Source organism: Spea bombifrons, chromosome 10, assembly GCF_027358695.1.
Source record: "Spea bombifrons isolate aSpeBom1 chromosome 10, aSpeBom1.2.pri, whole genome shotgun sequence".
In the NCBI taxonomy this organism is placed as follows: Eukaryota; Metazoa; Chordata; class Amphibia; order Anura; family Pelobatidae; genus Spea; species Spea bombifrons.
Window position 1 is genome coordinate 14,298,260 of NC_071096.1, and position 13,473 is coordinate 14,311,732.

The following is a 13,473-nucleotide window of genomic DNA, read 5'->3' on the forward strand; positions in this document are numbered from 1 at the left end:
ATACTATGCCTGTTTTTTTGGCCATACCCTACCCCTTACTGGGGCTCCAGGTCCATTCTCTAGTTATGCTCCACCAACAAAGTCATCAGTTTGATTTTATTTTTTGGGGCTAGTGGTGTTTGTACCTAGAGGTGCTTTCTGGTAAAATTCCAGCGTGTTGTTCCTTCTGTAGTTCGCTGCAAAATTGTAGTTATCATGTTCTGTAATCAGTGCCAAGAACATTACTGAATGCAGTTAAGATGTTGCTACTACAAAAGTACCATAATCATTCCAACGCTCAATAATAAAACTGTTTTTTTTTCTCCTACACAGACAAAAACATTGCCACCTGCCCATCATCTCAGATCTACTTGTATAACCTCACCACATGCCTGCCTACCTGTCGTTCCTTGGCAGAAGGAGAGAAAGTTTGCACTACCGAGTTTGCCCCAGTGGATGGCTGTGGGTGTGCACAAGGAGAATATCTGAATGAAAAGGCAGAATGTGTGTCCATATCCAAGTGTTCATGCTATTACCGTGGCATGTACTTTAGCCCCCTGGAAGTAATCTACAAACAAAATGAGCGTTGGTAGGTTTGCATTATAATTGAAGCCAAGATCAGAATTGTTCTAACCTCGATTTTTCCCATGCCCCCACCCATATAATTAAACTATATACATCGCCAAGGATAAATCTTAAATATATAAGATAACCTTTTCTAAGCTTTGCTTTCTAGTAAAACATTTTGTAAACATCTAGTTTGTAAACATCTTGTTGTAAACATCTAGTCTAGTAAAAATTTTGTTAACATGTTATACTTCCTGTACTAAAACTTAAATGTATTTATTCATTTTTTCCATGGTTATAGAACACCAGAGCAGAATCTGACACATATAAATGACCTAAAACCTGCTCTACAGCTGCTGCATTTTTGATGTAATCTAAAAATTATTCAAGAAGAGAAATTTCTCTGTGACTTTTTGTTGTTTGAATATTAATTATAGGTTAGGGGGACTCTTTCTTGAGAAAGATATCATAGATACCTTGTAGTCAACAATGTGACTTAAACACATAGCTAGTTTAATTTAACGAGGTGGTGTTTAGGGAACTCTACACCTGGTTATGTTGGAGTTTACAGTACGGATAGAACATGCACTTATGTATAATGCACATGCTTAATTTAGAACTTAAATTTTAAGAACAATTTTTATAGTGGTTATTTAGTTATTTTGTGCTTCTGTATAATACACATACTAGTATGTTTTAAAGCAACATTAAAAGAAAAAAAATTATAAGATTTGTGCAGTTTGTATTGAAATAGAATCTTAATACTTTTCTTATTTTCTTTATGTTTATGTCAGCTCTTGTCATAATGGAAAGTTTATCTGTATCACTCATGCCAAAGAAAAATCAAGTAAGTGAAGAATAAATAAACTTTTTTTGGACTTATAGAACACATTTTTGTTGTTACATTATGATTGTTGATAGACTGTTAATTATTTTAGCCTTTCCTACTAGATTCATTTGGCGGTCATAATAATAATTCAAATGTAACAAATGTGTAGGCGTACATTTTCCAAAAGTAGGGTTCTGCTAGTGTGGGAAGTGTAATTGGCTTATGTCCTGTATTAAAAATTGCTTATCAGTAATGTTTTATTCTGTGAGTTTTACCTCAAACCTGGCATCTAGTGAAAAAACCTCTACTGAATTGCTGTACATGCATATGTTGTTTTATACTCCAATGTCTCCGGTTATGGGATACCAGATACAAAGCACTCTCTCTAAATGTATCAATTAATAATAAACCTTGTTAGCTTTTGTTCTATACCCTATGGGTTTGCCCCATTCTGAATTTCGAAATCTGGCCTAGTTGCATTGCCAATCTGCTGATGCAATGTCTTCTCACAGGTTGCCAAAATGGAAAGATCTATCATGACTGTAACAAGGTTGATCCAGAAGCTTCCAAGACCCCAGTCCACAGGAGCTGCCAAACATTGAGCGTTGAATATGTAAGTTCAAGGTCTCTATGTATTCTTTACATATATCTTGTAAACTATGGAGTATTTAATTTTTTATATTCTTTGTCATCTGTTTACAATCCTTCCATAGTTCCAAACAGAATGTGTCTCAGGTTGTGTATGCCCTGAGGGTCTGCTAGATGATGGAGCTGGTAGCTGTGTTCCAGAAGAAAGATGTCCTTGTGTTCACAATGAAGAGATACACCCTCATGGGACGCAGGTCAAAGTGGATTGCAATACATGGTAAGGGTATTTATATATTTATAGTTTGGAAAAAAAGTTTAAATAAGTATAAAAAAGATTTTTTTATCAATGTTCATTAATTCACCAATAAAAATGATACCAGTGTTTATTATGTGTAGTTTGATGTTGTTGTCTACTACAAGGCCCACATTACATATAACAACTGTACAATTGTGCACTTAAAAGAAAGACAGTAGACACAGTTTTACAGGTGTGTATATGTATCCATTTTGGTTCCTTTTTGAGTCACTTTTGAGGGACTTTTTAAAGTTATATAAACTGTAAATATTATGTCTGCAGCTTATGTCAGAGAGGACGATGGACATGTACCAATACTCCGTGTTATGGGACATGCACAGTCTATGGCAGTGGTCATTATATCACATTCGATAACAAGTTATATGACTTTGAGGGAAACTGCGAATTTGTGGCTGCCCAGGTAAGTGAACCCATGTAACTCCAAAACCATGATTCTCCTTAGACCATAGTGCTTTCTTTTACTGTCTATCTATCATTTATCAACTACTTATATACAATATCTATCCATCTCTAAAAAACCCTAAACCTGTTAAATGACATCACTCTTAAAATAGCTTTTACACATATAGATACTTACCAAGCTATATTTGTGTTGATGTTTCATATGAAGGCTTAATTATTAACCCCTTAAGGACAATGGGCGGTCCCTAAACCCATTGAAAACAATTTTGAGCCCGTACATGTACAGGCTTTGTCATTAAGGGGTTAAGGGTTTGAATTCATATTTTGTGTTGAATATGTCAAACGATTTTGACAACAAAAACATTACTTTCATGGGTGACATTTTTGTATTATTAAATTGTCTGAAATGATACCTGCAAAGTTAGAGTTTCTAATGTTTTTTGCACTCTAATTTGTGACATTGTTATGTCAAAATGAAAACTCATTTTAAATACTGCATAATGACATACAATTTTATTTATAATTCATTTGTAGGATTACTGTGGGAATCATCATTCGGAAGGAAATTTTAGTGTTATTACTGAGAATATCCCATGTGGTACTACGGGCGTTACGTGTTCCAAATCAATCAAGGTTTTTCTAGGAGTAAGTGTTTCCTTTTGCCTGACCATATTTCATTATGCATTAAGCAATATTATTCATGAGAACGTGTCACTTTGAAGGATGTCACCTTTAAAATATATATTGTGCTATATGTATAGGAAAAAAGATATTTCAAATCTTAAATTCCACAATCTTTTCCGATATGCCACAAAATGCTGCGCAGGTCAAGCGATTAAGACTAAGGCATTCTGTCTAGGTTATTTTAAAAAACATAAATAAGGATGGATTAAGGAAAGGAATTAGGTGGGAATCTGCCTGAAATGGAGAAACGGTGAGCATCATATGGGTAAAACCTGGCATGGACATTGGGTAATCTACATAGAAAATATCTTGGGAACACACACCCACAAGTTAATTAAGTGTTCAAAATGTAGACATGCATTCAATGAATATATATATATAGCTACATGTAATATGAAGCCACACAAACTACAACCGGATTACATATTGGGTAAATAACAAAGCTCATTAAACAGTAATTTAATATGGAAAAATAACACGGCGAGAAGAAGATTTATAAGGTGCCCTCATCCAGAGTACTAATCTCTAGGGATACGATACGTCCCTGAACATGTCATGATTTCTCACATTTTCAGAGCACAGAGTTGAAGCTGGCAGACAAACACTTGGAAGAAAGTTTAGGGGATGTTGCCAAACGAGTGCAGTATCTGTCTCATGTGGTGGGGATTTACCTTGTGATTGAGGCAAGCAATGGTATCGTATTGATCTGGGACAAGAGGACCACCATATTTATCAAGGTGTCACCAGACTACAAGGTGAGCATGACACAAATGTAATGGATGGCAGCTTGTGTGCAAACTCTGCTGTATTTTTACTGGTTTTAGAAGATCCTACAACATATTAATTGGTGACTGGAACAACATATAACATGTTGACTTGTAATGTGAAACTGGTTTAGGCCTAATGTCAGCATTGTTGTCAGTAACAGCTTAATGGCAATAATGGTAAAAACATCTGAAGTATCAAATAACAACTTTTGGATAGGGAGGTTAGGTAGAAGGGTTGAACTTGATGGACTTAGGTCTTTTTTCAACATTATGAACTATGTAACTATGTAACTGTGATGGATAAAATATATTTCTAGCGCAACAAAACTGATTAGGGTGTAAACTTGTATTTTAATATTGAGGTTGGAATAAGTGAAGAAAGAGAATTGTACAGACAGGTCCACCATGTTATATCAGGGCTACCTAGTCCTTTGGTCTCTCATCCTATATTGCTGTTACTAATAATTCTCTTCCTTCCTAACTCTTCATCAGGGCCGAGTGTGTGGTTTATGTGGAAACTTTGATGATAACGCCAACAACGATCTCACCACCAGCCACATGCTGCAGGTCAACAATGTGCTGGAGTTTGGAAACAGCTGGAAGGTCAATCCCTCCTGTCCAGATGTGACAGAAACAATCCACCCATGCTCCTTGACCCCACACCGTAAGGCATGGGCAGAGAAGCAGTGTGGGCTTATTAAGAGCAGTGTTTTCAAAATTTGTCACAGCAAGGTAAGATGCTAATCAAAAATTTGTTTCCACAGTTCTGGTAATATGATATAGACTGCCAATAAACAAGGGCTAAAAGAATAAGAGTTTATTTAATGCTTACATTGTTAAAAAAAATACCTTACTGTACTGTCGCTCAAACTACAGTGTGTCTACATGAAGGCTGATCAGCCAGTTAATAGATATTTGGACAGTACAGCCACATGCAAATGTGCAAAAGGAGAAGCGAGGATTTAAATGTGTTGGCCTCAGAATAAAATGACTATTGACTATTGCTAAAGTTCTGCTGCATCACATGATGATAATAAAAAACAGGTGGTGTAAACAGATTTATATTTTAAAATCCACTCTCGAAATGTATAAGATTCTTAATAAAGAACCCAATGACTTTTTTTTTTTTAGTTTAAAACTGAATTTAAATTCACTGACTCCATTTGGATTTACTCCATTGTCTTTGAGTTTTTTTGAGGCTTCCAAAACACAGAAAAGTCAAATGACATGCATGGGCCACCACAGTTAATAAATACCAGCACTATTAATGTCTTGGTAGGTAGACCCAGCGCCATTTTATGAAGCTTGTGTCAATGATGCCTGCTCCTGCGACAGTGGTGGGGACTGTGAGTGCTTCTGTACTGCAGTTGCTGTCTACGCTCAGGAATGCACTAAAGCAGGAGCCTGTGTCTACTGGAGAACACCTGATATATGCCGTGAGTAAAGAACAACATGAGCCTGTATTGGGGAAAAAAAGGTTTTAGGTAAAAAGGACCTGTTGCTCAATATCTTAAGAAATACAGTTGTAGCGTTAGCTGTAATATTAATTTGCTAAGATATAAAAGAAATTAGGTTTCAGATCAACTAGTATTTATAGATCTTAAGGATAGTCTTTGCAAGAAGATACACTACATGGCCAAAAATATTTGGACACCCGACCATTACGCCTACAGGGACTTTTATGACATTGCATTCTAAATACATAGACATTAATATGTAGTTAGTCGCCCCCCCATTGCAGCTATAACATCTTCCACTCTTCTGGGAAGCCTTTCCACACGATTTTGGAGTGTTTCTGTTGGAGGTTTTTTCCCATTCATCCAGTAGAGCATTTTGGAGGTCAGGCACTGATGTTGGACAAGAAGGTCTGGCTTGCAATATCTATTCCAGTTCATCCTGAAGGTGTTCAATGGGGTTGAGGTCAGGGCTCCTAAGCAAGGACTAGTGATTTAAGAGGAAAGCACCCTTTCCTTCAGTCCACTATTGCACAAGATCTTAGTTTTTATATTTTCTGCTTACAAGAGCAGTGGGATCATCTTTTCTCAGCAATGGGATCATGTAGGTTCCACAACATATGAAATTTAAGATTCTAGGTTATAGCCTCTTCGAGTCTACAGAAAGGAAGACGTTCACTGAACCATTGTGCGCAATTTTATATTTAAGCTAAGAACAAGTGACATTAAAAACATGTCAAGTGAGAATTCCATCTGCTTTATTACAGACTTTTTCTAATATTTTCTCTTTACTTTAGCTATATTTTGCGACTATTACAACCCTAAAGATGAATGCGAATGGCACTACCACCCATGTGGTAATCACATAGAGACCTGCCGATCAATTAACAATGTGTATACCAACGTCACAATCACTTACCTGGAAGGTGAGAATGTCAGACGAGTTAGGTATTTTTTATGTAAAGAATGTCCAGCTGGCTTACTGTGCATCAGATATAGCCTTCTACAACCTTGTGTTATATTTTCCACCTAATCTAAAAAAAAAAAATTGTTTTTTTTTGCATTGTATAATTATTAAAGTCTATCCCATCTATGCTTCCAAATGGCAAGGGGCCCAACATTAAAACAAAATCCACATATTTATTTTTGACTACAGTCATTAATATTCTTTAAAAAGTTGTATTAAAAAGTGATATTATTTTTTCCTTTTAGTTGTTTAGTTTTTACACTTTATTTGACCAATAATTAAGGCTCAATGTCCAACAAATGCAAACTATTATATATTGGATTACATCTAATACTGTGATCGGTGATTATATTTATGTTTTTTCAGGCTGCTACCCAACGTGCCCTGCTGATAAACCTATTTTTGACGAGTCTAAGTGGATATGTGTAACCAAGGAACAATGCGGATGCTACATTAACAACACTCACTATGAAGTCAATGAAACCATACCCACAGATGAAAATTGTGTCTCATGGTAACAGAAGAAAAAGTTTTACAATTGTCATCAGATACATGAAAAACATGTTGCCAACAAGCAATAAAACAATGAGAATGGACAAATCAGTTCATGCTCACATATAAGGGTGCCTCCTTTCACCATAATACAGAATGGACACCTGCCACAGAGCCAAGCATTCTGAGAATATTTGCCCCAATCCTAGAACATGACAAAATACATGCTCAATATAGTTATCCTTTTAAAATAGGCATATGTAGCAATGATTACATGTGAGTGGCAATTTATATTCTGTGATTTTAAGTTCAAGTTATTTTTGCTTAATGACTTTTCTGTTTTCTTAGTGTATGTGACCATAATGGAGAACCTGATTGCAGACATGACCAATCAGGTAAAGTATCCTGTTCAAATATATTTATTAAAGTCCATATTTTTTTAATTCTTATGTACTTCTTTGAGAACCATGTTTCTCTCTCTCCCTCTGACAGCTTGCGTTTGCATTATTAATGGTACAATATATGAAGAAGGTGAAAAGATTTCCAGTGAAGAGAATTCAGGAATCTGCATTGACATTTTCTGTAAAAATGGAACAGAAGAGATTGAAGTTAGTCTTTGCGCAACCACTCCTGTCATCTCAAAGACCACTGCAGTCACTAGCACGCAGACAGTGTCCACCACAACAGGTATAATTCTGTAGATCATGTATTTTTTTATTAAAAAAAAACCAGTGAGATCCAAGAAGATTTCACATTCAGTATATAAAATATTTCAGTATGATCGGCTGATTTAGTGGAGTAGATACTTTCCAATAAAGGTTGGGTGTATATATATTATATACAGCTCGCCAATAAAATGTGGACCAGATAAAATCATTCCAATGAATCTTGAATTACCTTGGGTTACGTAAAAGATTTTCTATATTTTTTTCACAGTTCATTATTTGTCCATTTTCACCATATTTTCACCCACCTTACCACTGAACCTAACACTCAGTAAAGTAAAAGGCAAGCAGTGTCACTTTTAGATATGTGTTTCATTTAGGTTATATCACTTAATTGCGCTATTGAGCCAGGAAGACATCTATATATCCCATGTAAGTTGCGGAAGTGTGATGTGCAATTTAAGTACTTTAAGTTGCAGTAAGACCTTATGGCAGGAGCTTGAGAGACAAGACATACATAAGTTAAGCATTGTTCGCATTGTACGCAGTTTGATAATATACACTTTATTTTCTAATTAACAAAAATATTCTTTTTTTTCACTTGTTTAACTCATATTGTATATTAAATATACAAATCTAATGCTTCGCTCTTTTGTTTACAGAGACAACTCCCACAACAACACCTGTGATTTCATCAAGTAAGTACACATTTTGAGTTTGCATAAAGAATGATTTCTGAGTTGGGAGGGCAGTCTAGGGAACCGAGGCAGAAAGTGGCATTACGTGGCCTAGGACGACAAGGCAGGTCCAGGGGGGCAGCAGACCCTTAGCCCCATAACAGGGGGCCTAATTGCCGCTGTTAAATGGGCTGGTTAAAAGGGAAATCACTGGTTTGCCCAGCCTGTTAACACTATGGATGACAGTTCTGGGTCAGCAAATCCTCCATAGTTAATTTCTGCTTGGCATTGCGTGTCCTTAAAAGGTGGAATGCTGGGATATGACACCATATCCTGACACTCAACAATATGGATGGTACTCAGGAGGTGGCTGGTGGCAGAGCCCTGGTTTAGGCCTAGGGCAATGCAGAAGGTAAGTATGTCACTGATGGCCCGAACATTTTATTCAACATGAAAGTCAATACTGGATAACCACCAGTTCTCCTGTTAGAAAAATGACCCTGATTACAAATTGCAAAAATATATCTAATGAAACACATATCCTGCCATCAGGAAATCCACAACTAGAGCTGATTATTAAATACTAAAATTCTTAATGTAATCTTTGGGCCGGGGCACTTATTTAGTCTGCTCTCATTTTACAGCTTGTGTTCATGAATGGATATGTAACTGGACAACTTGGTTTGATGTCAGCACACCAGAGGAAGGGCCAGATGGTGGAGATTTCGAAACGTATGACGAAATAAGAAAGCACCACTCGTTCTGTGAAAATTATGTTCCAGATAAGATTCAGTGCAGAGCAAAGGATGTGCCTGGATTGAGCTTGGATGAACTAGGACAGACTGTTCATTGCAATGTATCATATGGGCTCATCTGCAGGAACAATGAGCAGAAGCAAGGAGACAGCCTATGGCCACTCTGTTTTGACTATGAGATTCGTGTGAACTGCTGTAGGTGGGATTGTGCAGGTCCCACAACAATCCCACCAAGTCCCACTACCACCCCACAGATAATCAGCACAACTCATAGCACACCAGAAAAAACTAGTACAGTTGTAACAACAAGTCCTACAGTGACAAACACACCAGAATTAACCACCACAGTTATAACAACATCTCATATAGTCACACAAACACCAGAATTAACTACCACAATTATAACAACATCTCCCACAGTCACTCCTGAGATAACTACTATATCAACAACTCCTGAGACAACAACCACAACAGCAAGCCCCACCACGTCTACGGTTATCACATCAACAGAACTGCCATCTCCAGGTGAGCACTAATTGCATTCATGAGTTTATTTAATTGTTACTCTTACATATTTCTATAAGGGTGTAAGGAGAAATTCCTTTAAATGCGGATTTGTAGTTTTTTTGGGGCAAAATATGTATTTCAGCTATTGTAGACTGTTTAAAGTGAAATACCTTGCACTGGAAGACTAAGCATTTGCCTAAATGGAGCACTTTCTATGTGCATCAAAGCAGAGTCGAAGAAATCTCCTTTCTTCATATACTCAAAATAGCTGCCAGCCTGACAGACCACATCTGCCCTGGCTATACCAGGGACTGCACTGAAAATTTTGGGCAGAAAGTGTATAATTTTGTTTTTATATATTTCAGGATCAACTTCTTCAAGTACCCCCACACCAGGTAAATCAAGTAAAACATAGAATTTGACAGCAGACAAGAGCTATTCAGCACATTATTCCTGATGTAAAGACTTCTACTTTAGTCAGTCCTTAGTTTTATGTTACATTCAGAATATTTATGCATATCCCATGCATGTTAAAGTTCTCTGAATGTTTTAAACTTTACCACTTCCGTTCGGAGGCACTTCTAATTATATTTCACAAAGTTGACTAGGCAAGTGCAACAAGTCATATGATATCTTACCTACAAAGCTCGTTATTAGTAAATAAATACCAGCCATCCTTATATCCAACATATGCATCCAAATTATTGAGATCACATCAACTACTAGTGTCACACTGATTACTACAGTTGCTACCACAACCTATTCCACAGAAGAACCAGCAGATACTACCCCAACAAGCACCCCAAGTAAATGGAGCCCTAGGCAAATATTAGAGTATTACAAAAAAATCTAACTTTTAGGATCTTCCACCAACGAGAACTATACCAATCCCAATTTATAGTTAGCATCCAACTAGTACATCATAACAACATATATATATATATCAGCGTATCTTAATTATTAATATTATGTGTGGTTTATGAGTATATCTGTGACTTTTTCTACTATTATGTATTCATGCCCTACTTTCTATAGCTTGTAAACACTGCAAGCCACACCTCAATCTAAACCATATCATCAAATAAACCATTAGAAAGAAAAAAGGGTTAATCTTTTTCTCAGGAAGACCATTCGAGGCAGGCTCTGGAGCTACTACGCATTGACATTGATGGCATTCTCATTCCTTTGGGTTTTATGGTTTAGCGTACCCTGCAGCCATCTGTAAAGAAACAGAACAGCGAAGAAGAAAAAAAACATTAAACATTTAAATGTATCATAAGGAAATGGTTAAAACTGCTTAAACACATTGGAGCTCAATTCACAACACAGTTAAGTAATAATGGTGCCACCCATGGTCAAAGAAAAAGAGACTAAAAAAGGAAGAAAAAATCCTAAAATGGCAAAAAACAGAATATTGAGAATCAAGTGAAGGCATGTTTCATTTAAGCAGTATTAAACAAGTTGTTTGAAGTGTCTAGATGTATTTCTAATATTTTTTTGATATATTTTTTTCAAGCAACTTCAACAACCCCAACTGAAAGTACACCTGAACGTACCACAACGTCGACATCTACACAGACGTCAACTCCAACAACCTCCACTTCAAGTAAGAGAGTGACAATAACCCCCCAAAAAAGTAAAAAACCCAAACAGCTGTCCATGAGTGGGTTTACAAACATTTTTTTAGACTTTCCATACAAGAGGGTTTTTTTTTTTTTTGCAAGAGTAAAACATGTTCATGTCATCTTTCTTAAACTTCAGGGTACGGGGGTAACTACTGTACTTAAATATGGCAAGATGAAGCCTTTGGTACCTAATTCCACCTCTATATTTAAATCTTTGTTCTCAGGGGGGAGTGTTCCTCCACACTCTTTAAGTTTCTCTTGTCTCTGTTTTCCCTCATTATACATCCTTCCTGCAGCTGATCTAGCTGAGGCAGTTCTGAAGATTTAGATTCCCTCTGCCTCAGTTTAATGAGGTTTCTGTGTTTTGTTGAGTCTGGGATTCTTCATGGGATTGGTCTGTTTTTGATCTGGCTTTATATGGACAAACAGCATAGATGTGCCCAGTTCTCTTTGCCGCGCCTGTATTGACCACACTGCCTGCAAAATAGTGGCATCCCGGCATAATAAGGGGTCACCATTATTCTTTCCTAATTTCAAATGAGCAGTAGTGGTGGCACAAAGTTTTTGTGGGACAGCAAGTCTTCTGGCTTGTCTGGTGGATGTAGATGAGAGTTAATAATACCTCTGCTATTACCTAGTTCCGAGTGGTGGTGTTTCCATCAATTTCTTTCTCCACAACCACTTATATTATTTGTATGAAACAGAATTTAGAAAGGTGCTGTGACTGCTTACACAAAGTAAATGTGTGTGGAGAACATTGTAAGCTGTTTTCATTATGCACAGATGGGGTTAATGCAAATATTTGTTTGCTATATTGTGCTGATATGTGTGCCTGATTCCATTTCCAACAGCTGTTTGTGAACCTACATGTTGGTGGACAGAATGGATTGATGTGAGTTACCCTGACTATGATATCGATGGAGGTGATAATGAAACCTATGAGAACATTAAGAACAACGGATATGAGCTGTGCGAGAAGCCATCCAACATTTCCTGCAGAGCACAAAGATTTCCAAGTAAACCACTGGACCAGTTAGGTCAGGTAGTGGTTTGTGACGTCTCTTCTGGACTTATCTGCCACAACAAGGATCAGACCATGACTTCCTTACCTGTATGTTACAACTACGAGATTAAAGTGTACTGCTGCGATGACCTACACTGCTCAACTACCCCTCCCACCAGCACCCCCACAAGCACAACCCAGAGTACTACTACTCCTGTGACTACAAGCACCACAACAACTCCAAGCCATAGTACTACTACTCCTGTGACTACAATCACCACAGCAACTCCAAGCCATAGTACTAGTACTCCAGCAACTTCAACAACCCCAACTGAAAGTATACCTGAACGTAGCACAACGTCAACATCTACGCAGACGTCAACTCCAACAACCTCCACTTCAAGTAAGAGACTGAAAATAACAAAGCGATAAAAAAAACAAAATAGCTGTCCATGAGTGGGTTTACAAACATTTTTTAGTTTTTTCATACAAGAGGGTTTTTGTTTTCGCAAGAGTTGCAAAAAAAGTAAAACACGTTCATGTTAATTTTTTTTTATACTTCAGGGTACGGGGGTAAATACTGTACTTAAATATGGCTGAAAGGGGCAAGTTTCCCATTTTAATAACACAATAATCCCTTTGAAAGGCTACATGTTTTCCACTTTGCAATCTTATTGTTTGCTAGATTTGTTTTCAATTTTGGCTATTTGTACGAAGCCATGTGAAGTTATTGGACATAACCTGGCGTAAACGTTTGCCAAAACGCCAGCGCTTCCAGTGACGTCCTCTCGCACAATTCCCCAATTAAGAGGAAATTCACCTTAGGGTGCCGCCATTTTGGCAGAAGTTTGCAACAGGTTATATCCGCAGAGACTTGGCATAAAAAAACATGTCATAAACATGTCTGTAAGCAGATAAAATAAGTCATCTTTTAAAATATGGTAACAACTCAAATAAAATTCAGTGAGTAGACCATCCTAGCCAGGTACTTTGCCAGGTTTAAAACTTTTATAGGCATCTAAAATCTCTCTTGAGTTTAAAACGCTGCTTAACCCCTTAATGACAAAGCCCGTACATGTACGGGCTCAAAATGGATTGTTTTCATTGAGTTTTGGGACCGCCCATTGTCCTTAAGGGGTTAAGAAAAGTTTGATCTTTTCTATCCAAACAATTAAGTTATTTAATGAGTCATTCAA

General features: G+C 37.0%; 1 protein-coding gene across 1 annotated transcript in view; it reads left to right on the plus strand.

Annotated features, from left to right (window-relative positions):
- Positions 1 to 13,473, plus strand: part of MUC2 (mucin 2, oligomeric mucus/gel-forming) — a 53,018-nt gene that overhangs the window by 13,708 nt on the left and 25,837 nt on the right. Inside the window, exons 16-33 of the mRNA XM_053449324.1 lie at positions 313 to 568; positions 1,341 to 1,393; positions 1,888 to 1,988; positions 2,089 to 2,240; positions 2,541 to 2,679; positions 3,216 to 3,326; positions 3,941 to 4,120; positions 4,625 to 4,864; positions 5,412 to 5,568; positions 6,384 to 6,512; positions 6,920 to 7,067; positions 7,394 to 7,440; positions 7,538 to 7,732; positions 8,373 to 8,408; positions 9,032 to 9,667; positions 10,015 to 10,044; positions 11,166 to 11,255; positions 12,126 to 12,680. Of these exons, the coding sequence (XP_053305299.1) occupies positions 313 to 568; positions 1,341 to 1,393; positions 1,888 to 1,988; positions 2,089 to 2,240; positions 2,541 to 2,679; positions 3,216 to 3,326; positions 3,941 to 4,120; positions 4,625 to 4,864; positions 5,412 to 5,568; positions 6,384 to 6,512; positions 6,920 to 7,067; positions 7,394 to 7,440; positions 7,538 to 7,732; positions 8,373 to 8,408; positions 9,032 to 9,667; positions 10,015 to 10,044; positions 11,166 to 11,255; positions 12,126 to 12,680 (3,255 nt within the window). The remainder of the gene's footprint in view (positions 1 to 312; positions 569 to 1,340; positions 1,394 to 1,887; positions 1,989 to 2,088; positions 2,241 to 2,540; positions 2,680 to 3,215; positions 3,327 to 3,940; positions 4,121 to 4,624; positions 4,865 to 5,411; positions 5,569 to 6,383; positions 6,513 to 6,919; positions 7,068 to 7,393; positions 7,441 to 7,537; positions 7,733 to 8,372; positions 8,409 to 9,031; positions 9,668 to 10,014; positions 10,045 to 11,165; positions 11,256 to 12,125; positions 12,681 to 13,473) is intronic.